This window comes from Chaetura pelagica, unplaced genomic scaffold (assembly GCF_000747805.2).
Source record: "Chaetura pelagica isolate M959 unplaced genomic scaffold, ChaPel_1.0 scaffold11, whole genome shotgun sequence".
NCBI lineage: Eukaryota > Metazoa > Chordata > Aves > Apodiformes > Apodidae > Chaetura > Chaetura pelagica.
This window is the reverse complement of record NW_009952694.1, coordinates 4,607,669-4,634,214: the sequence shown is the minus strand read 5'-3', so window position 1 is coordinate 4,634,214 and position 26,546 is coordinate 4,607,669. Positions and strand designations below refer to the sequence as shown.

The 26,546-nt window shown below is 53.0% G+C and overlaps 1 protein-coding gene across 1 annotated transcript in view; it reads left to right on the top strand.

Moving 5' to 3' along the window:
- LTBP2 (latent transforming growth factor beta binding protein 2) overlaps nucleotides 1-26,546 on the top strand; it is a 68,936-nt gene that overhangs the window by 29,422 nt on the left and 12,968 nt on the right. The window contains exons 8-26 of the mRNA XM_009993955.1: nucleotides 547-649; nucleotides 9,088-9,162; nucleotides 13,779-13,901; nucleotides 14,399-14,563; nucleotides 15,884-16,114; nucleotides 16,666-16,688; nucleotides 17,901-17,940; nucleotides 18,385-18,479; nucleotides 19,487-19,610; nucleotides 19,803-19,931; nucleotides 20,351-20,470; nucleotides 21,389-21,508; nucleotides 21,681-21,803; nucleotides 22,001-22,126; nucleotides 24,085-24,207; nucleotides 24,521-24,646; nucleotides 24,741-24,863; nucleotides 25,110-25,241; nucleotides 26,407-26,532. Coding sequence (XP_009992257.1) covers nucleotides 547-649; nucleotides 9,088-9,162; nucleotides 13,779-13,901; nucleotides 14,399-14,563; nucleotides 15,884-16,114; nucleotides 16,666-16,688; nucleotides 17,901-17,940; nucleotides 18,385-18,479; nucleotides 19,487-19,610; nucleotides 19,803-19,931; nucleotides 20,351-20,470; nucleotides 21,389-21,508; nucleotides 21,681-21,803; nucleotides 22,001-22,126; nucleotides 24,085-24,207; nucleotides 24,521-24,646; nucleotides 24,741-24,863; nucleotides 25,110-25,241; nucleotides 26,407-26,532 — 2,227 coding nt within the window. The remainder of the gene's footprint in view (nucleotides 1-546; nucleotides 650-9,087; nucleotides 9,163-13,778; nucleotides 13,902-14,398; nucleotides 14,564-15,883; nucleotides 16,115-16,665; nucleotides 16,689-17,900; nucleotides 17,941-18,384; nucleotides 18,480-19,486; nucleotides 19,611-19,802; nucleotides 19,932-20,350; nucleotides 20,471-21,388; nucleotides 21,509-21,680; nucleotides 21,804-22,000; nucleotides 22,127-24,084; nucleotides 24,208-24,520; nucleotides 24,647-24,740; nucleotides 24,864-25,109; nucleotides 25,242-26,406; nucleotides 26,533-26,546) is intronic.

The following is a 26,546-nucleotide window of genomic DNA, read 5'->3' as shown; positions in this document are numbered from 1 at the left end:
CCTGTCGGTATGTGAGCGCTGGGCAGGCGGCCACGCGCCCCTGGACAGGGGCCAGCTCTGGCCTGTGGGCCACAGCGGCCCCGCTCTAATGGGGAAGCCTGTAATCCAGAGGGCCTTGCTGGGGAGCCGAGTGGGGCGGGAAGGAGAGACTCATTAAAGCAGAGGAAAGTGCCTGACCACAAGTTCCCTGCCAGGCTGGAGTAGTGCATCCATTTTGCTGGCTAATCAGCCAGGCACTGTGCTGATCCGAGAGCTTTGCCTGGTGATATCATCTCTGGTTCACCTCCTGCTCTGTTTGATGTCCCCTTCCTCTCCGAGGGGTGCAGTTGAGGGAGTTTCGTATTTTTCTGTCTGCACAACTGTTTACTGTCTTATAATGTATCCTTGGTCCCACTGGGGCCTAGTGGGGAGCTGTGCCAGCCTCTGTCCCCAAACCATCATCTCCTGTGCTGGCTCTGCTGCCATCCTGCCAGCTGGCCATAGCAGACAGATACGTGTCTCTTCTCTGTCCTGCAGAAGCCTGATCCTCTGGTCCTCTCTCCACAGTGCACCAACCCCCTGCCAGGGCTGACCAGGCTGGAGGACTGCTGCGGCAGTGTGGGGCTCTTCTGGGGAGTGGACCGGTGCCTGGCCTGCCCCCCCCGGCCAGGTGAGCGCCGCCACCCCCGGGACAGCACGGCGTACAGCCCACACCCTCGGCAAGCAAAAATGGTTGGGCTGCCTATCTCAGCTGAGGAGGCATGGAGCAGAGCCATGGGTTCCTCACGGTGTGACTCTCCTTTGCCCCTGGCTACAGGCAGCACATCCAGGGTGGTACAAGGGGCCATGCTGCTGCCCCCAAGAGTGCTCTGGTTGGGGTGCTGGCCTCAGGCTCAGTGCTTCCTGCCCTAACTGCACCCATGGAACCCTGGTGCAGATGGTGGTTCCCACCATGCCAGCCCTGCTCAGAAGGAGAAACAGGAAAAGAATGGCCGTGGCTTTAGGAGGTGCATTCCTAGATCAGTGGAGGAGGTTGCAGACTCAGCCCTATAGAGTTACGGGCTTGCTCAAGGCCCAACACGGGTTTGGCAGGGGCTCTGGAAATAACACTACATCAAACAATTGGCAGGAGCGCAGCCGAGGTCCGTTCCAGGGGCACGGGCGTCCAGCCCTGTTTCTGCTGCGCTTGGGAGCTGGATGAGCTGATCCAGCAGGAGATGGGGATTCCTCGGCCGCTTCACTCGGGGTGCTCCGTGACAAGCACAGCCCCTCTCCTGCCCTGCAATGGAGAGGTTGTGTGGAAGGGCTCCAGGCTGGAGGGAGGCAGCCCTGCAGGCAGCTAGTACTGACTAGGTCCATGGTGCAAGGTGCATGTGTCCCATGCAGCACAGGCGGGGAGCTGCTCACTTCTCCACTGCCTGCCTGCCTGCCCCCTTTCATCACTGCCTGATTGCTCATTCTAATGCCTTTCCTGGGTTGAAGAACTAACAAAAACAGATCACATGGTGCAGGACAGTTTGAAACGTTAAGGAGAGCAGAGGTGATCAAGGCAGCAGGTTTTGTACAAGCAAGTGGTGCCTTCTAGCTCTGCCCAGAGGCTGTCCCACTCAGTCGCATGCACACTCCCAAGATCTATTTGCTTCTGGTTGTCCTCCCTTGATTTGGTTCCTCCTCAGCCAGGCCTAGGGCCAGTTGGAGCCAAATTCTTTGCAATCACAGACAAGGTTGTCAGCATTCTGGAACCCAGTACAGATCTAGGGAACTCTGATTTCCATCTTCCTGCTCTGCCTGGCTCTGCCTTGGGCCTGGGCCATGCTGCTGCTTGCCTGCCCTGGAACTTGTGCCAACACCAAGGGAGCCTTGGACACACGTGGTATTTGGGTGACCACAGGGTCTCCAAGTTCAGCACAAACAAGGAAATGCCTTACAAGGGCCTCAGCCCCCTCCTCTTCATGCCCAATGTTGCCATCCCAATTACGGCTTTCTCCTCCCCATCTCACAGCAGTCTCTCCGTTACTTGCTCTGTCTCTCTGTGGTCGACCCCCCTCTGTTAGGAAACAGAGGGGATGCTTAACACTTTGGTGAGGGTGCAAAACTTCTGCACCTTCTTTCTCAGCACATGCCCTGTGTCCCAGCAGCAGCTGAAACTCAAGAGAGGTTGTTGCAGCTGATCTTCATTGAGTGTACAGATGCTTGTCTGGCTCTTTTCAGATTAATTCCATGGGGATATGACAAATGTAACCCCATGGGCCTACTTTCTCCCTGTGCCACAAGAAAATCCCATTCTCGGTCTCTCTGACTTTGGGAGACTAAATAACTCTTATTATTTTTGGCAGAAATTCAGGCTATCTGAAGGGGCCATTTTCATCCTCTTTAATTGTGTGCAAGTATGTTCCATCTTTGGCTACCGCTGATTGACTGCCCCATAACCAGCCCCACATGCAGCAGACCACACAGTGCAAGTGAAAGAAGCTGTAAGGCAGACACTTAGTGGAGGCAGCATAAGAGAGCCTGGCTGTTGTGAAGTGAGAAGCCCAGGCAGCTGGCATGCTTTTCTCTGGCATGCTGTCTTTGCAGACAAGAGATCTCACCCCAGAGTGGAGCCAGGGAAGCAGGCCTTTCTCCATGATCTTACTGCCTTAATGGAGCCACCAAGCACTGTGGCTTCTCACTGCCCTGTGCCTCCTCACTGCCCTGTGCCTCCTACATAAGTACTGCCCAGTGTGAAGGCTTCCCTGCCTGTAGACCACATCACAGGCTCACATTCCTTCTGTCTCCTGGTCTTTCTGGCCTCTGTTGTGCTCACTCAGAGTCACTGGGCTGCAGTTCAGTGACCCAGTGTCTCGTGCATAGAGATAACACGACTAGTGGATGTTTCCAGCTTTCTTCTTGGCACTATGGTCTTCCGAGAGAACTTCTCCTTGTGTTCGTGTGTCCCAGGGAGGCGTGCACTAGACCATACTTGACTGCGCTGGGAATTTCATTCCAGCAACCAGAGACAGAAATGGCAGAAGCTAGTTCAGTGTAAACACTTACAAATGTACAGAAGTGCAGCCAGGCAAGAGCTAGACAAATGGAGAACTTGTTTGGATTGACTGTCTGCCCGAGACACTGATTGTTAGTAGAGTCTGGATACGTCCGGATGTCTCTGTCGACTGCAGCTTTCATGTTTGGTACGTGTTTGTGTGCGGAACAACATCAGAGAAGAAGAATCAGAGGCAGGCATCTGTCTGAGGGAACCTGCCATGACCAATCCCCACTATTATTTGTGTTTTGCCCAGCATTAGAAAAGCCAAGGTACTTGCATGCTTTGCATCCTAAGGAGATTATGTTAAAAGCTGAGTTCAGAATTAAGGTAGAGGTGGGGTTGACCTGGCCAGGACTCTGTAGTGAGTGTTATATTAGTCTCAGAGGCTTCTTTAGGCTCTGCTCAGGCTTTTGGCTGCCAGGTTTGCTGCTGGGAGGGTATCTGTTGTCAGGTCCCTTCAGAGAAGTGGGTACCGAGATGAGTATTCAAGCAGACTATACCAGAAGCTGCTGGGAATTTGTTGTTGCTCATGTAAGTGAGAGCTGAAGATGGGATCCCCAGGATATGTCAGGGACAGCCCAGCGAGAAAGGGCAGAGCTGAGACTTTGCTCTGTGAGCTGTTGGGGCAAAGGCTGTCACCCAGCTCACGAAGGAAAGAGATGAGCCTGAGGCAGGGCCCTGGAATGTGGCAGGACACCTGCATGCTGTCATGCAGGTGCAGTCCTTTAGCTCTGCCTGGAGATGGCTGGATTAAATGTGCTGCACTGCAAGATAGAATGAATCAGATGGAGACATCCAATGACCCTCCTGGATCTTTAGTACTTGGAGGAGGTGCTGGAGCACACATGAAAAGGCTAGAACAGAGAGGCAGGAGGATGTGGGAGTTAGAAGGTAAAACTCAGAAAAGACTGATAGGAGGAAAAAGGAGTCATAGTCAGAGGAAGCAGCTGATATGGAGACACTTGGACGTGCCTGTGAGGAAGTCCAAGGACCGGCAGGGTGTTTGAGCAGTGCTGGTGAGAAAACTGCACTGAACCATCGTCCTGTCCTGTGGCAGTCTGAGGATGTGGGGCTAGCAGCAGTGGGGCTAGCAGCAGTCACACTGCTGGGCAGAGCTACTCCTGCTTACACACCAGACTACATACTGTTTCGGGGTATACAGTGGTCTGGGGAGAAGAACATGCTGGAACAAGGTCAGATGGTCTGTGGAAACTGAAACCAACAAGGCCCAAGCCACAGGTTGACACAGACCCCAGGGAGAATGTGGATTTTGACAGTGGTTTCCCTAAAGCCTAGGCCCTCCTCAGGCATGTATAGATAAAGCAAACTGGTAGCAGAGAGTTTTTTTCTGAAGACAACGTGATGAGATCTGCCCAGAGAGGGTCACAGCCCTCCTCTTCCACCTGCTCCCTGTCCCTGAGATCACACAGCACTGTGACCAACAGCGCTCCAGGAGAACCCCATACTGGTGATGGACACCCTCTCTTTTCTGTGGGGGTTTGGAGGACTTTCTGGCTGCAGAAGTAAATCTGTGTCTTCCAGGTCCTGGTTTTTCGCTGCTTGCTGTCCCTTATTTCAGGCTGCAGTCAGCCTGAGCATGGGCTGGCCTGTGCACCCACAAGTTGTGCTCACTGCAGATCTTCCTGGGCTACTTTCTCTCTGCCTGCCTATGGGTTTTAACTGCATTAAGAAACAAGTCTTTGAAGGCTATTGTTTTGTTTTTATTCCCACTCCCCATGTTTTTTCAAGTTTTTTGTCCTAGTGAAAAGTCTGAATTTCACTGGAAAGTTGGATCCTTTAATGTCTGGTTTGGCATCGGCAGCACTCCCCAGACAGACCTCCCACCGTGAGAGGGGTGGCAGCTCACCCATCGAGCCCTCCTCATCAGAAATGCTGAGCAGCTCCACAAGCTGCATGCTCCTCTGCAGTGTGCCTGCAGGCATTGAAACAGCCACAGGGAGCGCCTTAAAATCAAGCCCTTGCTCTCCTCTTGTTGTAAGATCAGGGAGGATACGGGTTAAAAAAACCCTGGAAATATGGGAAGGAGGGGGTTGGTTCTGCCACTGCTACACCGTGTGTCACAGGGAGTCTGCCCGAGTTCATGAAGAAGGGCTGGGGGTGGGAAAGGAAGATGAAACCTCTGCAAGGTTGTGGCAGTATCCCAGAGAGCAGTACCTGAGGAAGTGCAGCATTTTCAGGATGGCTTTGTTCTGCAGAGTGCTTGTTTTGCCCATCGTTCATGTGCACCATCATGGTCTTAGCATACAGCTATTGCAAAAGTGGGGTTCTTAGGTACAGAGATATCTTGTCCCAGCTGGAAGCCACTGTGGGAGCAGAATAAGTTTCTCTCTCAAAATGATCCCCAAACCCAACAGTGATTACCAGAGTATTTTTTTCCTTCAAGCCTCTTTTTCACCTTTAAAGTCTTTATTGACAATGAATAGAGCAGAAAAGTTAGTTTTGTATCACACTGATGCCTGTCCTCCTTACCCCTACTACCAAAAGCCTTTGTTGGGGCACTGGAGAAAGTCTTGCAGGAGCCTGCCTACCACAGACCACCCGCAGGAGAGAAATGTGGTCATGACAGATCTGGACTTAAGGATTCATATCCTTCCCTCTTCTCTATTTTGCCTGGGAACTCAGCTTATCCCCACAGCCACAGCCCTGCCTGCTTCTTGGTCTGATGTCTTCAATATGTTTTCTCTCTGGAGGCTGCTGTGGAGTCGAAGATGCTCTGCTCTTCTGCCAGCGACTCCAGCATCTGAGGTCCTCTCTGCAGTGGAGGCTGAGCTTCTCTGCTTCACACTAAACCAAGCTGAGCTTTGACTGAGTCTGCCACCCTCACCACTCCAGATGCCACAAGACCGTGCACTCTGGTGCCTTTCATATCCCACACACTGGAAATCCCAAAGCAAGCAGAGGCACCACAGCCACCCTCCCAACTGCATGCTCTGTGCCCACTGCAGGAATGGGAAGATGCCTGGGGTTCCGCTGGGACTGGTGTTCTTTTCTGGAGCCAGTTCAGAGTCTCCAGAAATATCTATGAGTCCTGAAAGTGGCAAAGGAGTTCAGCAAGGCAGGGTTTCTCAGAGAGACGATGCCTCCTGCATGATAAATGGCAGGAGTTGAAAGCAGCAGGCCAGCTCTCAGCAGCCAAGCATTTCCTCACTTTTCATCTGACCGCAGACTTGCCTCTTCCGCTTTTAACAGAGTGATATTGGCTGGCCTAAGGCAATGTATTATGTCACCCTATAAACCTTGCCTCACTCAGGCCCTTGTGGCTACCACCACTAGGAGTGGTTTCTTTCTACCTCACCGTTGGCCTGAGCTTCTGCATCTCTTTTTCAGGCAGCATTTGCGGAGGCAGGGACCTTGGGTAAAGCCTCTTCTCTTGGGAAGTGATGGTCAGTTTCTGAAGTGTGCCTGGCTGCTTAAAGATCATCCTGCTAGGCTGCAAAACCCCCTCTGCCTGATTTCTGACCAGGGATACCCAGTGCCTGCAGAGCTTGCAGAAAGTAGCATGGGCAGTGGGATGAAGCAGAGCTGGAAGGAGTCATGAGAAGAGCTGAGGAGGAGTCCTAGTGTGCAGATACCTGGTGAGCACATTGCTTTGGTGCAGCATCTGTGTGACTGAAGTGCCTAAGAGTTGCAGCTCTGAAATCACACTCTTGCAAGCCTGAAATCCCTCTGCCTGACAGATGCAGCTTAGCTGCTCTGTCCCCTGCTTCAGGCTCTGGGAGCACCCCTTCCTGGAGAGAGTCTAGACAGACAGAGAGACAGACACAGGAGGCTGGGACCCCTCTAGCTGTGGGTGCTGACAGATTTTATGTCCTCTCTGATCATCAGATCAGCTTTTTTCCAGACGTTGCCCTTTTCTGGGTTCCAGAAGAATGTACTCCCACTCCTACCAGCTGAATGGAAGAGGGGTGGATGCTGATCCACTTTACAGGAAACTCACGTGTCACAGGCTGGTTTTCAGGTGGTTTTGGCCATCTCTGCTGTAGTTTGGCAGCATCAGAGCTCATGGAAGGAAATGGTCCTCTGCTCAAGTATCCAAGTACAAAGCTGAGAGTTAATAGCTGACATCCTCCTGCAGCCACACACTGTCTTCCCTTGTGGCCAGGTCCTGGTAGAAGGAGAGCAGCCTCCATCCACTACTTCAGAAACTGTCTTGGTTCCCCTTGGTACAGGGAAGCCTGCTCACATTACACTACAGTTATTCTTTCCCAGGAATGCAAGTTTCTATGCAAAAATAAGATATTTGTCCACAGGCTCATGAGTGATTTTTTTTCAGTCACAAGTCCCAGGTTTCTGCAGACTGGAGCTGTATGAGTGCTGAGGTGACACAAGACCTGCACGCTCACCCCCCATTACTGGTATTTTCTGCCTTGCCCTCTCCCCAGCAGCATCTGGCAGAGGGATGCTGAGGGATCTGTTTCTCCATAAAGGGTTTTCAGAGAGGGAGCAGGGCTCTGACACATGTCATTACCATTTGATCTCCAGTGTGCTTGGCTCCCTGTCAGAGGGCTCACATATAACGATTCTGCTTTCATTTGATTTTCTGTTATCACATCATGCTGAGGCTGACAGATGCTTCCAAGCACAGTAAAAACCTGTTGGCAGCCCCAAGCCCACAGGCTGTGGTGTGGGAGGACCTGGAATCCCACCGGGGTGCTGGGCCTGGAGCCTGTGAGCCAGAGGTTGTTTTTCTCTTCCCAGAAGGTTGCAAATGTACCCAGTGATTGCCAGTATCACCAGCAACTCTCTCACCCCAAACCTCCAGATATTTGTAAGCCCCTCCTGCTTGTAATTCATGACTGAACTGTTGAAGTGAGTGAACAGATTTTTTGTCTTAGTCATTCATCCAGCCACTGAGGATCTCTCTGCACCTGGGATAACCTGTAGCTTCATTTAATATACCTGGGGAAAACAGACTTTCTGTTCTCCTTCCTGGTGCAGGCTGGTGAACAGCTTATTCTTCTATCTTTTATTTCCAAGCACCTTTATCTTCAGAGGCTTCTCTCTAACTTTTTCCTTTAAAGAAGTGTCCTAGAATGGCTTTAAACTGCATTATAGGATTGAAGTGTCCAGGACAAATTGTTATGGACACACCTGTTCTCTGCCCTCCACGCATAGTTTGTGTTCTTAAACTTCGCAGGCTCTTTCTGACTATCTCCTGCCACAAGGATGGCCTCAGTTTGTCCCTGCTTCTCAAAAGCTGCAATGTGTTGAGAATCTGCCAGATCCTCAATGTAAGCCCACTATTGCCGTGGTGGACTTGCCACAGAGGGTGTGAGCTACTGATGCTGGGCAGGTGGAATTCGAGTGGTGGGAATACAGCTGGACAGTCACTTAGCTGTTACACACACTTCTTGTTTCCGAGTGTACAGTCCAGAGAATGAAAAAGAAACCCCACCCTGGGCAAGTCCCATCCTTTCACAAAGCACCCTTCTTCCTACCCCACCCTGTGCTTACTCACTTCGCAACCCATCACCTCCTGGATTCCCTTTCCCTTGCTCCAAAACAAGGTGCCTAAATTCCTTGGAGTTTATGGGCCACATTTTACTTGCCTTTAAAAAATTTGGAAAGATTTAATTGTGTTGGTTACAGGCCATTTTGAAACCCACAAAACTATTTTAAGGAGCAATTTGAAATTTTCTTTGTTGAGAGTTATCAAGGCGGGAAGTCACAGGGGGTAAAAATGGAGGGGAATATAATAAACAGGCCCTGGGTTGTTATTTCAGCATCTTGTCAAGGACCTCTCATTCCTTTCACACTGATCCCCCTTGTCATGTGCCACCTGGCTACCCAGGCTGGCCTGAGAGGAGCTGAAGTGACACGCTGATAGATGTGAAGCACAGGCAGCACCTCTGGGTCACTATTTTGGCACCTGCCAAGCAGCAGAAGACACTGCTTGGGAAATATGGCTGCTCCCAACTTTCCCTCTGCCCTGGGAGTCTGCCCAGTGGCCCAATCGAAGGCAGACCTAGGCTTTCCTCTCCACAGAAGGGCAAAGAGAAGGTAGGATGCTGGTGGCTGGCTCCACTGCTGGCATCTCACACTGTTTGCTTTCTTCACAGCACACCCTGTGAATGAGAATGGGCAGGTGGAATGTCCCCAGGGATACAAGAGGCTGAACCGGAGCCACTGCCAAGGTAGGGATGATGCTTTCATCTCTCTCTCTCTCTCTCCTTCCCACGTCCACTGTCAGCTTTAATTATCTGCACAAGTAAAATACAGTTATCTAACTCCCTGATATAGATCACACAGAACATGACTTACAAAAATTCCTGTTCTTTCATCAAGCATGAAAAAAAGCAGGTAACATGGGACTACATGGCTCAGCTGATAAACATATTCAGCGCATAGTTGAGCCAGCACAAGAAAACTCCTGCTAAGTCCTACTGACACAGTAAGGACCTATGTTGTGCTCTGCTCTGTGTGAGTGTAAAAACGCCTCTCCAAAATGTTGCCTGAAAGCATTTGGGAAGGTTGTTGGCTTTCTCAGTTGTTTATTTTCAAATGGGAGATTGCCATAAAAGCGAGTCCTTCTGTTGCAAGCCTGTTCTTGCCCATGCTGCCAGGCTGCCTGCTGCTCCCAACTTTCCCTCTGCCCTGGGAGTCTGCCCAGTGGCCCAATCGAAGGCAGACCTAGGCTTTCCTCTCCACAGAAGGGCAAAGAGAAGGTAGGATGCTGGTGGCTGGCTCCACTGCTGGCATCTCACACTGTTTGCTTTCTTCACAGCACACCCTGTGAATGAGAATGGGCAGGTGGAATGTCCCCAGGGATACAAGAGGCTGAACCGGAGCCACTGCCAAGGTAGGGATGATGCTTTCATCTCTCTCTCTCTCTCTCCTTCCCACGTCCACTGTCAGAGCTTTAATTATCTGCACAAGTAAAATACAGTTATCTAACTCCCTGATATAGATCACACAGAACATGACTTACAAAAATTCCTGTTCTTTCATCAAGCATGAAAAAAAGCAGGTAACATGGGACTACATGGCTCAGCTGATAAACATATTCAGCGCATAGTTGAGCCAGCACAAGAAAACTCCTGCTAAGTCCTACTGACACAGTAAGGACCTATGTTGTGCTCTGCTCTGTGTGAGTGTAAAAACGCCTCTCCAAAATGTTGCCTGAAAGCATTTGGGAAGGTTGTTGGCTTTCTCAGTTGTTTATTTTCAAATGGGAGATTGCCATAAAAGCGAGTCCTTCTGTTGCAAGCCTGTTCTTGCCCATGCTGCCAGGCTGCCTGCCTGCTCCATGATGCTGGGGTCTGTCCATTTCACACTCCTGTGGCCCCTCAGGTCTGTATAAGAAAGGTGCCATTGCTCTGCTTTCTCACCCATTCATGTTTATTTGGCACCTCTTGGCCCATAGGGCTTGTGTTTTTCCATGCTGCGACTGAAGTGGAATTTTGTAGTTCCCTTCTTGTGATTCATGATAAGCTGAGGGGTGTCATCTTGAAGATGCAGCAGGGAGCCTGTGTCCTGGCCATGCAAACCCAGGGCTGGCAATCCAATGACTCATCTCTTTTAGCTGGGACTTTCCACCATGCTTACTTAATTAATGATTCAACCTCCCCACATTGTCCTGGGAGAGAACTTTCAACAAGGCAACAGCTCTGTTCTCTGTGGTGCTCAGATCTCATCCCTTATGCAGCCACAGACAGTGCTGTGGTTATGAGGAGCTACCCAGAGACATTGGAATCAGAGGAGCAGAGCAGCTGAGGAACTCATGTCAGTGAGCAGAGGCCTGCAGTGCCTGCTTTGGTTTTATGTCCCATTTGGAGCAGGGAGAGACTCAGCACAGAGGGAGGCAGCAGTCTGGAGTTGGATAGAAGATGGTTTTGCACATTAACCATGAACCAGAGGTTTTTGCCTCTGCGTGTTCCTTCGTAACCTGGGCTGAAGAACTGCTATTCTGCAGACAGTCTGGTGCCTTGAGGTACTCTTCTCATCTTTGCTGTTGCAGTGGGGCTTGTGTCAGGAAGCCCAGAACCTCTCTTAAGGTCCAGAGTGAGCAATTTGGCTGATAGATTGGGAGAGACTATATGGGGCCTTCTGTTGCCAGCCCAGGTAGGAAGGAAGCCAAGGATCTGGACAGCAGCTGGTCATTCCTGAGGTCATTGGCTGTAGTGGATCTGAGCTGGGAAGAAGCTGAGTTCTGACTTTGCAGGCTGTCATCAAAACACAGATGAGTGACTGGAGGAGGGCCTGGGCAAGAGTCCGCTTCCCTCTGTTCTGGATGGACAGAAGAAGTTGCCTCTGGTGCCTTCCAGCAGAGGAAAAAAGGGCTTGAGTCTGCAAGATCTCCCTTTCCTTTCCTCCCTGCATCCCATTGACCAGGAACAAGGCTGTGGTGTCTCAGAGTTGAGAGCTTCTGGCAGACCCAATCAAGAAACCTCCCAGTGCTGCTGGGGCCAGCAAGAAGGATGGCACTGGAAAGGACAACGTGGTTGCTAGACGTGAGACAAAGATTGGCTTGAAGGTTGCAGGCTGGGGTGCCTGAAGACAGAGGCAGGGAGGCATGCATGCACAAGGCTCACTGCACAGGACACAGACCAGCACCTTGCTGTCCTTACATTCTTGGAGTCTGTTGCTGACTCAGGTCCTTCCTGCTCACCTCACACAGGTGTAAACCAGCCTGCACCTTTCCACCATGGGCTGCCTGACCCAGCATGGTTGTTTCTGAGAAGCACTGGCAGGCTTATGCAGGGCAGGAGGAAGCAGCTGAGACGGTTTACAAATCTGGGTTTATGATCCCTGAGGCCTCTTCTTGTGGGCCAGCCCTGGCCTGCTGCAGGGGGTAAGAGTGCGTGGCCCCAAGCATGCCTGCCTGCTTCTGTTCCCTGCAGGGATTTCCACTGCGGGTGGGTCATCTGCTGCCAGTGGAATAGAGGGGGCTGGACTGAGGCCAGGACATGGCCCTGGTTTATATTAAGCTCATAAAGCCCAACCCTTGGTGCTTGTTTGTTTTGTGCTCTCATTACTCTAACCCCTTCAATCCCTTTGCTTATGCTGAGGCCAAACACTTCATCCAGTTGGTGTGTTGGAATGACACAGTGCTCTGACCTTGCTGGGGAGGGACAGGACTGAGCCCTGATGTTTCTCTGGACACCTCTAGCCTCTTCTCTGAGTGGGGTTCCCTGCACATTAACTCTGTCCTGTGCTTGGTACAGAGCAGGAAGTCATTACATTACTCAGCCAAACCCTACTCCTCCCTGTCCTGCTGCACATCTCTGTAGCATTGGTACTTCCCATTGACTGAACACCATGGCCTGGTCTTGACAGCCCTTGTGTGTCTCAAGTATGTGTGGGACATCCAGTGGGGTGAACAGAGGAGTTTAAGAGATCAAGACTGAGGAGGATCTCTCAGAATAGCAAGTCTGAACTCCAGCTGTCATAGCTGGCTGTATGATACCTCAGCTTCTACCAAGCAGTGATGCTTCAGCTCCAAGGATTAAGGTACTGCTCCGAAAGCCATTCCTGAGCCTAGCTGCTCTCAGTCAGGTACTTCCAGTGTCTCCATTCTTCCAGATGTCCCAGCAGCCTGCCTTTGCACTGCTTGCACCTTGATACAGTCTCTAGAGCAACACTGGATGCTATCAGGGCACTGGAGGTCTCACCAGGTCCTTTTACACTGGCATTAGGACTGTTCCATGTCTTTGGAAAGTGTTTGACGTGATGCTGCCTAGCATCTCATTGACATTTCTTGCTTTTGGCAGCTTGCAGCTGTTCTGTGAGCAACAAGTGCACCCCACTCCCTCTCGCTGCCTGTTCCCACCTCTTAGCTTGTAGCATGTATTCCTGTGATTTGTCCTGAGTTGGTGCTGAGGCTTATCCCACTCAGGGTTTTCCATGCTCCCTTCCAGCTCTTCCTGGACTGCTTGTGCCTCCTGACAGCACATTTCATCAGCACACTTACTTTTCTTGTGCCAAGCTCTTTAGTGAAAACTACATCAAACCATGAGGAGGGCTTCCTCCTCGCTCTCCGCCATGAAAGCTGCCCTCAGCTCCCTCTCACACACCCTTTGCTAATCCCTGTCTTTTCTGGCTTAGGTCATATATCCCTGTGTGATGCTGTAGGAAGGGCAGGTGCTGCAGGTTAAATGAATGAGACCAATGGTGATTCCGTGGGTAAGCTCCATTCCAAAACATGGCATCTGATGTTGTGTGCTGAGTCAGGGGCAGAGGCAAAGCTCAAGGCAGAACTTGAGCCTGGCATCTTCCTGCTTGCTCAACCAGTTCTCAGAAGAAGCTACAGTGGCGACCTGAAGCCTGGCCCACTGTTTCTCCACCTGGCACCAGGCTCCATGTGTGAGGATCAGTCACTGCCTTCCCTTCAGGCTGGCACTGAGTATCTCAACAGGATCCTCTGTGGATGACATGACCATTTAGGCAGGATCAGCGGTCAGGTGAGGGGACAGGACTTACCAGTCCAGACTTGCAAACAATGACCATGATGCATAAGGGTGACCCTGCTGGGGTGGCTCATCAGAGGGGCCGTATGTTTTCCATGAGGAACACGGAGCCGAGCAGTCATTCACAAGCCATCCCTGCAGCTGCAGTGAGCGAGCTCTGTGCAGCAGATGTAGGACTGTCACCACTGAGTTCCCCACCACATTGCTCGGTTCAGAGTCTGCCTCAGACAGCAGCCTGGCTGAGACCTACTATGTCTGCAGAACCTGAATGGGAGGCACTGGGTAGGGGGTTCAGTTCACCCTCAGCTTCCCCACATTCTCATCTGTCTCTCTCCTCCCCACAGATATCAACGAGTGCTTGATGCAGGGCGTGTGCAAAGATGCTGAGTGTGTGAACACCCGTGGCAGCTTCCGCTGCACCTGCAAGCCTGGCACCATGCTGGACCCATCCCGTAGCCATTGCATCTGTAAGTGCTCCAGAGAACCCCTCAGTTTGGAAAAGGGGCCTGAGCAGGACTCCACAGCTGAGTGGAGACTGCAGCATGTGTCATGCCTCTTGCAAGTGCGGCTGATTGCTTGCTGTGTTGCCCTGCACTTGCAGGATGGGACTCCATGCCTCATACCCCATTCATCCATCATTCTTCTCTATGGGCATCTCATGGCCCTTGCTGCTGTTCACTGCAGAGCCCAGAGGGGACATTCCTGCCGTGCAGCAGCAGAGGATGCAGCCTCCTGGGTTGAGAGAGCTCCCACAAGAGCTGGATTTGCTCAGGGCTGGCATTGCTGGGGACATGAACTGACGGCTGAAAGCTGGGAGGGATTCTGGGTTGGGGCGATCCTCGGGACAGACTAGGAGGGACAGGCAAAGAAAAAGTCCAAAGGGGGAGAGGCTGAGTGTCCTCATTTCTCTCTCTGGTGAGTGTGGAGCTTGCCCCCCAGCACTGACCTGGCCATTGTGTTTCAGCGGACAAAGCGGTGTCAATGGAGCAGGGGCTGTGTTACCGCTCGGCGGCCGGAGGCGTGTGCTCCTTTCCCCTCTCCCACCACATCACCCAGCAGATCTGCTGCTGCAGTCGTGTTGGCAAGGGTTGGGGGAAGAACTGTGAGGCGTGCCCTGTGCCTGGCTCAGGTGAGACATGCCTGCTTTGGCTTTGCCTGCTCTGGTTAGACTGGGGCTTGGGTTTGCCTGAGCTTGCTGCCATGCAGGCGACTGCAGGACCCAGAGCTGAGTGATGCAAATGCTGGCCTGTGAGGTGAGTACAGAACCCCAGGGAGCAGACCTGGATAGTACTGGAAAGACAGAGAAATCCATTATGGGAAACCACTCTGTACCACAGGCAGAGCACATCCACATTTGTGCCTGGCTTTGCTTGACCTTTGCTGGGATGAAAGCCAAGTGAGGATGTTTTGCGTATCTCAGCATGGGATAAGGTAGAGGTTAAAGCACCAAAATCCTCCGGACAGGGAAAAATCTTCAAGTGGTTTGTGCAGAGCCTTTTGACTGATGAGCAAAGGACTTAGTGCCGAGGTACCAGACTTTTTTCTGCTCCCTTTCTCAGCCTGGACTTTTCTGTGGCATGATCCCTTCCTAGCAGTACAAACCCAGGGGAGAAGTTTAGTTTTCAGTGTCTGGGAGTACTAGTCAGTGCCTGTTAGAAACCCACCCTGCAGATTCCTTCTGCTCAAATCATCCATCTGCTGCAGCCCGGTTGTGTTTCTATAAGGATTTAGAAATCTAAAAAAAATTAGCAGATCAAGGGAGGTGATTCTCCCCTTTTACTCAGTTCTCGTGAGACCTTGTCTGGAGTACTGTGTCAAATTCTGGAGCTCCCAACACATGAAGGACATGGAGCTTTTGAAGCGAGTCCAGAGAAGGGCCACGAAGATGATCAGAGGGCTGGAGCACCTCTCCTGTGAAGAAAGGTGGAGAAAGTTGAGGTTGTTCAGCGTGGAGAAGAGAAGACTCTGGGGAGACCTCATGGTGATCTTCCAGTACCTGAAGGAGGGCCTACAGGAAAGCTGGGGAAGGACTTTTTACAAGGGCATGGAGTGAGAGGAGAAGGGGTAATGGATTAAAACTGGAGAAGGGGAAATCTGAGTTAGACATTAGGAAGAAATTATTTAGTGTGAGTGTGGTAAAACAGGTTGCCCAGAGAAGTTGTGGAAGCCCCATCCCTGGAAGTGTTCAAGGGCAGGTTAGATGGGGGTCTGAGCAACCTGATCTAGTGGGAAGTGTCCCTTCCCTTGCAGGGGGGGTGAAACTAGATGTTCTTTAAGGTCCCTTCCAACTTAAGCCATTCTGTGATTCAATACATGCTTGTCCATCTTCACTCATTTTTTCCACTTGTCCCACCACCATGTCTGGGTGCAGTAAGCCAGGTGATCCCTGCACCAGCCTCTTCCCTCCAACCTCTGCCCTCTAAAGCTTTCATTTTGTTTTCCCTTGCAGAAGCCTTCAAGGAGATTTGCCCAGCAGGACATGGCTATACCTACTCCAGTTCTGATATTCGCCTGACAATGAGGAAGGCAGAGGCTGAAGAGTTGCCTCTCAGCTTGGAAGAGCAAGGGGAGAGCAGCAACTGGACACTGGACTGGACAGCAAGGAGACACCGACTGCAGAACAGCCTGCGTGGGAGCATCCTGGAGGCATTCCCCCACCCTGGCACCTCAGTAGCAGAGGGTAGTGTGAGGTCTACTGCTTAAAGCTGTTCCATCTGGGCTCCTAGCAAGGCTGGGCAAATTCCCAAGTCCTGTTATGCCCCCATGGATTGACTTATAGCTGATAAGGGCTTTCTATGTCTGTATGAATGTGCAAAGTGTTCTTCAGCCCTACTAGTGTTACTGCATCATGAAACACCACATCTTCAAGTTTTGGAGAGGAGGTTGAGTATTTCAGGTTCCTGCAACTGCATCTTTGCAACTGGTGCTGGCTGGCCAGGCTGCCTGCACCAGGACCTCAGGTCTGCAAGGCAGCCCTGGCACTGCAGTCCTTGGGCTTTTTTCCAGCCCAACTGAAGGGAAGTGTGAGAGACTGGAGCAGAAGCTCCTGGGGTCTGCACCGTGCCAGGAAAAGAGTCAAGATGTGTTGACTTTGGGAACAAGCTCTGTCAGGGGAGTGTGACGAACTGAGTGGCAGTATCTTACAGGTGGGGTGAAGTTAGGACAGCCAGGATTTGAGGAAGATGCTTGCTTGCCTTGTCTCTACTTACCATGTACTGTTTCACCTTACAGGTGAAGTTTCTCATGCTGTGCAGGTGAGTAAGGTTTATCTTGCTGCATCTGGGTACATCCATGATAGCTTGATGGGGAGGAAGGGGGATGTCTACAAATAGATGACAGGGAGGTGTGAAATGCAGTCAGCGAGAGCACTAAGAAGAGCAAGGAGCTGCTGCCAGAGAGAACAGCATGTGAACTACAAACACTACCACCCTGGCTGAGTTGTTGTGGCAGAAGGCACTGTGCCAGGTGCCTGCTCAGCCTTTGCTAAGAGGCCATTAGCTCAAACCAACAGGACCTGTGAGCTGTGCTGCTCTAGTTCATGGTCAGTGTTGACTCCAGCTGACATTTGCTGGGTCTGGGGTAGGAATGCAGGCTACTGTCAGCCTGACCTGACTGCAGGGCTGGGCAAACAGCAGGGGACGCTTTATTATGAGTCTCACTTGAAAATGTGTGTCTCTTGATCCTTGCTGTCAGTAGAAGTTGGGCCATATCTCTCTTACTTATCTCTGTGTCACCCTTACTATAGCAGCCCAGCCCTCAGAACGTATTTGCAACTTCTCTGAGAGAGGGGACAGCACTGCCATTGTCCCTGCTTCATAGACATGAAGTGACTTGCCCAAGAACATGTGAGAAGTCTCAAGACAGGACAGAAATTTAAACCAAAGCTTCTAAATTTGAAGCAGAGCTAGGCTGGTACTTGTGTTGCTGAGCTGCCTGTTTTCTTCATCCATTGTGGAAAGTTCCTTGGAGAAGACACTCAGGTTGTACTCCAATTTCTCCTTGGCAGCCAGGGGTTTTGTTAGGATGGGATGCCAAGAAAGAGCACTGAGCACCAAACACCTTTCTGGTAGGTAGCACTCTGAGGCAGGTTGAAAAAGTGACTGTCCTCAGCCCCCCGGAGCTGACAGTGACAGCAGCAGTAGTTAGTGTGCCCGACTGCTCTGCCTGGCCCCCTTACAGAGACACCTGCCCCATGGCAGTGCCCTGGGTCCCACCTGCAGGGCATACTGGCACAGCTCCTCTGCAGGTAGCCCCCTGGGCATGGCCAGGAGCTGTGTTTTGCTTAGGATAGTGTGCTTAGGACAGAGTGGCCCTGCCAGGTGCACCCAGCCATGGCAGCTTGTCCTCCCAGCACACTGCCTCGGGGAGCAAGAGGAACCAGGAGATGTGTGGGAAAGTGTCTCAGGGATGCTGCATCCCAGCTACATGCACATGGATAGAGGAAGCCCTGTGTTTCTGTCCTTCAGGGTGCTGCTGATGCCACCGCAGAGCCTGCCACGCGCAGAGGTGAGCAACTGGCTGGCAGGAGGTCAGAGTGGCCGTGGGAAGAGGATGGGGCAGCAGGGAGGGAGGAGAGGGGGGAGGCTGGGACCTGTCTCCACCCCAGAGCAGCCCCTGGTGCTGACAGGATGGGTTCCCAGCTGGGCTAGCTGCAGGGTGGCATGGGGGACCCCCTGTCACACTGTGGTTGCTGATGTGGGGCTGTAGGGATGCAAGGAGGTGGTGGCTGTGCAGCAAGATGGAGGAGGCTGTGTTAAATAACAAGATGATGAGGTAAATAACAAGATGATGAGGTAAATAACAAGATGATGAGGTTTCTGCAGTCACCCTGCAGCCCCTTCTGTTCTCTTGTGACTGAGTACAGGGGCTCCTAGCATGGGTTAACCTTGGGTCTGCACCTCTGCCTGGGACTGGGGGCTAGACCTCACCTCTCTTCTTCTTCCTCATCAGAGGAAGAGGAGTCCCGACGTGGTCCTCCCCACCCTGGCCCCACCACCACCTGGGATGCTGCTGTTCCAACACAGACGCCAGCACAGGGCTCAGGTGCGTGTCCACCATCGCTCTTGGGGATTTCCCTCCTCTCTCTGCCTGGCACTATGGGGAAATTATGCCCTGAGCTCCACCCAGGGGCTCTCTCCCTTCCCCAGCCTGCTTTTCTTCCCATATGCCCTGCTTGACTTCCCAAAAAAAAGTCCCTGCCCTGTCTCCCTGGGGTGTTGTGCCAGCCTGGCCCTGGCTGCTGCCAGCCAGGGGAAGCCAGCTAGTCATGGGGAGGAACAAGAGCCATCCCATATGGGGAGCAAAGTATGCTGCTCTCTGGATCCTTCCCCACCTGCAACTCTCTCGCGCGGCGCAGCAGTGGCTGCCAGGCAAGAGGGATCATGCGCCTGCTCTGGTGGCTTTGGCCCCATTCCGGTGGCTTTGGCCCTGTTCCCTCTGCGGCGTGAGCTGAGTCATCGGGAAGTGGGAGTGCAAGGGAGGCATGTGGCTCCCAGGGCAGCTTGTTTACTTCGCCGGAAACAAGGGCACTGTTGTTCCAGAGTTGCTCAAGTGTCTGGGAGCGCAGCCCCTGCCCTCCGCCGGGGGCTGGAGCACCTTGGGGAGCAGGCCTGGCAGAGGCACCTTGCTGAGGAATGTGTCTTCCTCAATAGCCTTTTGTTTGGGGTTGGGCTGCTCCCCCCACCCCTGGCCCGCGATACCTCACTGCTGCCTGTGCCCCACTTAACACGGCAGTGAAGGGGGAATTCTGCTGGCCCCTCAAAAGGAGTCACCCTTCCAGGTGCCATACACTGCCGACAGCCCTCTGAGGTGTGGAGCTGGTCAGCTACCTTGTCCTACCTAGGGTGTCCCAGCTGGGCTCAGTCTGGAGGACGTGGCAGGGTCTGCTGTGTCCTCCCTGCAGCCCTATGAGCTGCCTGGAGGCACAGAGGAGCAAGCTGAGCCTGCTCCATCTCTCTCCAAGAAGGGAAAAAGCAGCATCCCTAGTGTGGTGCTGGGGACACAAGGCAAACCCCAGACTGCTGCCCTAACCCCGTGCTTTCTCTTCCCAGAGGCTAGTGGCTGTGCCTTTTCACCCCTCTCCTGTGGAGCTGGTGCTTGCGTGCTCACCCCAGATGGCTACAGCTGCTTGTGCCACCCAGGCTACGTGTTGGACTCCAGCCACGTCCTCTGCATTGGTAGGTTGGCACCTCCTCTGCCTGCCGGGCCTCGATGGACAGTTCAGTCCTCAGGCTCCCAGGAAAGGTCTTCTGGCAGCTCTGCTGAGCCCCTGCCCCCCTGCTGCACGGCGGGGCTGGGGGGAGGCTGGTGGGGTGCTGGCCTGCAGCTGCTGTGGTAACTGCCTGTCTTCCTTCCCTGCCGGGGCACAGATGAAGACGAGTGCCTGAAAGATCCTTGTGCTGGAAAAGGTCGCTGCATCAACAGCGTGGGCTCCTATTTCTGCCTCTGCTACTCTGGGTACACCCTGTCTGTCTTGGGGGGCAAGCAGAGCTGCCAGGGTAAGCACTGTCCACCTGGAAGAAGGGTTGCCACCTCCCCAGCAGCTCTCTCATCTCCCACCCCCATGCTGTCAGGCACACACACATGCATTCATGCACACAGTGCACACACACACAGCTGCACACATATGCACATCTACACATCCTCCCTTCCTGCACGCCTGCCCTTGGACAGCCTGATCCGTGGGGATCACCCTCTCTTGCTCTCTCAGGAGCAGGACCTTGCCCACAGAGATTTAGGCAGGAGCTTGATCACTGCTTCATGGCATGGGCAGTGCAAGGCCAGATGGGGGATGGAGGAGAGCCCTGGTATGGGTCCCCTGGGCAGAGCCTGCCCAGGAGGCAGCTCCTGTCCTGCACCCAGCCTTTCCCATACTGGAGGGGGAAGACTCCAGGACTGTCTCCCTGTGTGTTGCCAGATCGAGATGAATGTGAGCAGCCCTCAACCTGCCAGGGACAGCGATGCATCAACACTCCTGGCTCCTACCGCTGCGAGTGCAAGGAAGGTTTTGCCATGGGCTCCAGAGGACAGTGCGAAGGTGAAGCTTGCTGCTCCCCTCCAACCCACCCTATGCAGGGCTGAACACCCCCTTTGCTCATCACTCCATGTCTCCTTCTCAAAGGAAGGACCCCCCTATGTTTGTCTGCTCTGGACCCTCTGTGAGGGCTGCCTGTCCTATTCCCTCTACCTGCAGGAGGAACAGGCTTTCCTGGGCTGGGAGAAGGAAGTTCTCCTGACATCCTCTCCCATCTCCCCAGGAAGATCCTCCACAACCAGTCTATGCTGCTTTCTTATTCAGGGAGGGGATGCCCATGCATTTTCATGCCAGCTTGATTCTGTCACCAGACCTTCAAGCTGGCAAGTGGACTGCAGGGAGTCTCTGAGACGCTGCAGAGACTCAGGCCACCTGTCCCACAGCATCCCACTCACGTGGCACAACCTGGGTCCTTCAGAGCATTCATCCTTGTGAACATATGGTGTGCCTGATCAGAGATCCCCCTTTCTCAGTGGCTTGCCTCCAACAGCAAGTTGGAAACTATTTTAGGAGGCAGAATGCTGCTCACTCCACACGGCCTCCAGAAAGCACTTGCCTTAAGGACTTCCTGATCTGGAGGCTGCATCCTAATCATAGTTATGAAAGTCCCTGATGAACCAGTCCTGCACAGATGTTCTCTGATCCCTTTCTCTGCCCGTGCACATTCCTGGCCTTGGCAATATCCTGCAGCAGCAGGTTTCACTACTGGATTATGTCAACCCTCAGGTGTGGGTGCAGGATCCTTGAGTGATAAGTGTGACTATAAGAAGTGTTGCCTAAGCCCTGGAAAACTCATCTCACCTCCTCTCGGGCATCACTGAGCCCTGGAGGGGGACTCTGTGGATCCAGCTGGAGGGGACATCCTGGAGAAGGCTGCACTGTTTGCCTTGAGGAGCCTGAAAAGAGTGTGTTTCTTGTCAGATATCAACGAGTGTGTGGATCCCAGCCCTTGCCCCCTTGGGAAGTGTGTCAACACGCTGGGCTCCTACAAGTGTGTTAGCTGTGGGGATGGCTACTGGCCCAGGAATGGAAGATGTGTTGGTGAGGAACACGGGCTGTCTCTGGGAGGCACCCTCTTCCCCTACATGCTCCCTCCAAGCCTGAAAAGGAGCAGCACGCTCCTTCCGCAGCAACCAGCCTGTGTGGCCAGGGCACAGTGCCCTCGCCACTTGGGTGGCTTCCATTCCATATTGCTCTCTGCTGTGTCACGCAGATGTGGACGAGTGTCTTGCGGAGGGGACCTGTGCTCACGGGCGGTGTGTCAACCTGGATGGCTCCTTCCGCTGTTACTGCTACCGGGGCTATGAGGTGGCACCTGATGGGAAGAGCTGCCAAGGTACTGGGGAGCCATGAGTCCCGACCCTCTGAAGTGTCACAAACCCAGTCCAGAGGTTTCTCTGTGCTTTTCCTGAGCACTTTGTTCTGCCTGAGTCCTGGCCACTGTGTTGGCTGGTTCCCTCAACACATCTGCCCTGATCATCGTTCCTCCACATCCTTCGCACTCATCCCCCTCTCCCTTATGTGCTTATGCAGACATTGACGAGTGCACTGCCCAGGCTGCCTGTCCCTCTGGACTCTGCCTCAACACCGAGGGCTCCTACTCCTGCATGGCTTGTGATGCTGGCTATGCCGTGTCCAGGGATGGCAGCACGTGTGAAGGTATCCCTTTCCCAGGGACAGAGGGGCAGGTGCTGGAGGGAATGAGGGAAGAGACAGTGCTGTATCTGCGTTGTTGGTGGGGCCCAGGATCTTCTTTAGCCTCAGGATTCTTCTCCAGCTCTGATCAGCAGATGCTGGAGAGAGGAGCTACAAGCAGATATTACCTAGAGCAGCAGGAAGGTGAACTTCCTCACCTAGTACAAGGATAGGGGACAAGGACTCACTGATGAGACTTCTGGACTAATGGTGTCCTGGGAGATGCTAACAAAGGCCAGAGGAGTACAGGAGGCCTAGAACCATGGGTAGAGAGGAGCTGTGTGTGCTTCAGTTCAGAACTGTGTGCCTGGGAGCATGTGCCCTGAATGTAGGTCCTCAACACAGGGAAAAGCACTGGGCCCACTGCCAGTGGAGAGATTGTGGGCACCCAGGGTTCATCTCTTTTCCTTAGCCTGTAGTGTAACTTGGACATGTTAAAAAAGGAAAAAGTAGTTCAAAGGCTCTGTGATGTCAGCTATGCGTGGCAGAGAGTGAACACCAGCATGGATCTGTGCTGCTTGCTTTGCTCAGACATGTGAGCATCCAGACCCAGCCTTACAGCCTGGCTGCCCCAGCACAGACAGGGCGGCAAGGCACTCTTTGCTGGTGGCTGCCCCCAGGGGACATCCTGGGCTGGAGACAGCTTGGTGCAAATTCTGTTTGGATGAAGGGAAGATAGGAGGTAGGGCTGGCAAAGGTATTTATTTAAAGATTGGCTATGTGCTGCAAATTTCTCTCTGAAGCACTGGAGAGCTCTGCAGCCTGCACATAGCTGGCAAACAGATCTTGCCTTTGATGTGACTCGCAGAAGACCCCCTGCATCGGGGCCTCCAATGGGGGAGAAGAGCAAGGCTTTTCTTGCTCTCTTCTCCTCTATTTTGGTGTCTGAGAAGGCCAGTGTGAAGTCAGCCTATTTTCCATCTGATTTTTGGGTGCAATGGAAGAACCACAGTTTGATCCCTTCTGTCTGCCTTCCCTATGTCTCCATGCGAGTGCCTTCTCAGCCACCTTCTCCCAGCTGTGTAGCGAGGGCACCTTATCAGGATTCTTTGCTGTTTGGGTCACACTGACCCAATGGCAGGATGACACAGTCTTCCCTGCCTTGGCTCGTGGCCTTGTCTGTGGATCTGGGTTTCATATTTGAAAAATGATAAGAGTTTAATGATAGTTTTGTGACAAATAAACTAGGTTATGGTTCATCTTCAGAAAGATTAAAAAATATTGCTACTTGCAACCCTTTGAGACTGAACAGCAGTGAATTCTGCCCTGAGTTGATAGGGAGTGATGCTTGTTTATACCTGTGGGGTGCTCAGTGCTCTGTGAAGGCCAGGTCCTTGCCCTGCCCTCAGGAATAGCCAGTCTCAGGGCTTTAGCTCCTGGCAGGGGAGAAGAATACAGCAAGACCTTCTTCACTAGCTTGTCTTCTGCTGCCTGCACACCAGCCCATCTTTCTGATGAACAGCATCCTCCAGTGCTTCCCCCTGCCTCTCAGTTACCCAGGACCATGTCCAGGTGGCTTTTCAGTATCTTCAAGGAGAAGTACTTCACAACCTCTTTGGGCAGTCTGTGCCAGTGCTCAGTAACCCTCACAGCAAAAAAGAGTTTCCTCATGTTCAGATGGGACCTCCTGTGTTTCAGTTTGTGCCCATTGCCTTTGATCCTGTCACCAGGCAACACTGACTTGTTGGTGGGATCCAGTTTATTCTGATTCCTGTGACAGGGGTGTGAAGGGTCTGGGCTGACTCCTCACACTCCAGTAACAGGGAGTCTGCCTTCATCTTACTCTGACAGGATGGTCTGTGAGGGCAGCTCAACCCATCATGCAGACCAACAGCTGGGTGATGGCTTCTGTGGGTGGGGATCTTCTCCAGTGGTGGCAAGAGCTGGGACTTCACTCTGTGCTGTCCCCTTTTGCTTGGCAGATATGGATGAGTGTGAGAACCCTGCTGTTCAGTGCCAGGGGGGAGAGTGCAGGAACACCCTGGGCTCCTATGAGTGCCACTGCCAGGCTGGCTTCGAGCTCATCAATGGCACCACGTGCGAAGGTATGAACCCTATCCCTGTAGCCCTTTGGATCCAGGATATACAGCCTTCTTGTAGATCCCCCATCTTTCTTGGCAGGGAGAATGCCAGTGCCAAGGCAGGTGATGCCTCTATGCATGGCACATCCATAAAGTTGTAGCCAAATGCAGAATCACCATGGACAGGGAAGATCTCTGTTTTCATGGCGAGAAAACCAGGGCCCAGGAGCCCTGCGAGGGCTTCCTGTAAGACACTGGGGAGAGGGAATCCATGTGGCTTAGGTGAAGGATGTCCCCCAGGGCTGAGTGTATGGCCCTGACCCTACTCACTCTGCAGATGTGAATGAGTGCCTGAACAGCGAGATCTGCAGCCCCAACGGTGAGTGTCTTAACAGTCATGGATCCTACTTCTGCATTTGTGCTCCTGGCTTCTCAAATGCGGCTGGTGGAGTCAGCTGCCAAGGTGAGCTGGAGGATGACAAGGACACCTCAGTTCTTCCTGCTGCTCCCTTCCCCACTGCAAGATCTGGGTTGACAATTTGGACCTGATTTTGCAGATGTGGATGAATGTGCAGACAAGTCCCGGTGCTCACAAGGCCAGTGCCTGAACACAGAAGGCTCCTACAGGTGTCTGTGTGAAAATGGGTTTAAACATTCCCAGGAGACTGATGACTGTGTGGGTAAGAGCTGGTCACTGGGGAGATCTGCCCCCTGGGCTATGGGGGGATGGATGCAGACAGTACATGGAAGGGGGGAGGGGGAGAAGGTGTGCAGTTCTGCTCCCAACACCCAAAATTGCTGGTGACTTGTAAGTAGGACTAGCAATGACTCAGGGCCTCAGGCCAACTGAACTTGACCCAGGTGCTGCAATGTGCAAGCAAGGTCCCTAACCAGCCATCCTCATCTCTTTGCCCTCCTCCCTGCAGACGTGGATGAGTGTAAAGAGTACGGGGATGCCATCTGCGGGACGTGGCGGTGCCAGAACAGCCTGGGCTCCTACCGTTGTATCATGGGCTGCCAGCCTGGCTTCCACTGGACCCCCTTGGGTGACTGCATTGGTGAGTACAGCCCCAGGTGCCCCTGTTCCTCCCAGGGCTGTGGGACATCTCTGCCAGGGGAGCAGGGGTGTAAGAGGAGAAGGAGGAAGTGTGTGGCTGGTGGGGAGGCAGATAATGCTGAGAGTTTATTTTCTTGGCTGAGCTGCCTTGCTTGTGTCTAGACTTTTCTCTTCCTGGCATCTGGAACAGACACTGCATTGTGCTGCTTTCCGCTTGGGGAGAGTCCTGGGCAGGTTACAGCCATTCCAGGATTGGGGCTGGACTGCAGCTTCCTGTAAGCTGTGCTTGCTAGGGCTGCTGCATGTGCCAGTCACCTGCCTGGCAGGGCTGGGTGAGGGGAAAGGCTGCTGGTACCGCTGTTGGCTAGGCTGGGGAGTTTGGGTTTGGAGTTCAGGCTCCAGCAAAGAGGAAAGAGTAAAGAGGTTTCTGAAGTTTTTGAGGCTCCCTCCAGCACAGGGGAAGGCTGCAGCCAGGAGGAGCTGCTGCCAGCTGCTGGGCTCAGGGCAGTGCCAGGACTCAGACTTAAAAGCTCCTGTGGAGCTGCTTCTGGCCTTGGGAGCAGTGGGCTGTGGGCACACAGCTGCTCTGCCTGCCTCACCATGGTAGGAGGGGAGTGGGATGCAGCCAGCAGGGCAGTAAACCCACCTTCCATGGGCAGAGGACCCAGTTGCAACTGTCCAACCCCACCAGGCTGGGGCAAGGCAGAGATTACTCCCTGCACACTAGCAGTTGGAAAACAACCAGGTCAAGAAGACCGGGATACGATCCTAGATCTATCTGCACGTGCCCCACACACTTCAGTTGCACCCTGGTATCTCCTGCTGATGGGAACCTGTAGGCTCTGTATCTCTTCATGCTTCTGCAAGGACCTGTGCTACTTTCAGTCACCCCTGCCAGCCACTTCCCAGTCTTCCCATGCACTTCCCGTTCCCACCCTGCTCCTGTTGCCCTATCTATGTGGCCTTTCTCCAGCTCTGGGTGATGTAGGAAGGTTTTCTTAACACATACGGAAGTGAGAGAGTGTGTCAGCCAGACGCAGCCCCTGACACCAAGGGAACACCTGCCCCATCCCCAGGTCTTGGCGTCAGAGCATAAGACCCTGGGCAGGGGGGTCCCATCGGGAGAAGTTGGGTCTGGGGCAATTCCTGCTCTCTGCTTTACTCAGACATAGATGAATGTGCCAACGAGACACTGTGTGGGAGCCATGGCTTCTGCGAGAACTCGGACGGCTCCTTCCGCTGCCTCTGTGACCGTGGCTACGAGAGCTCCCCCTCCGGGCACTACTGCCTTGGTGAGTCTCCCGAC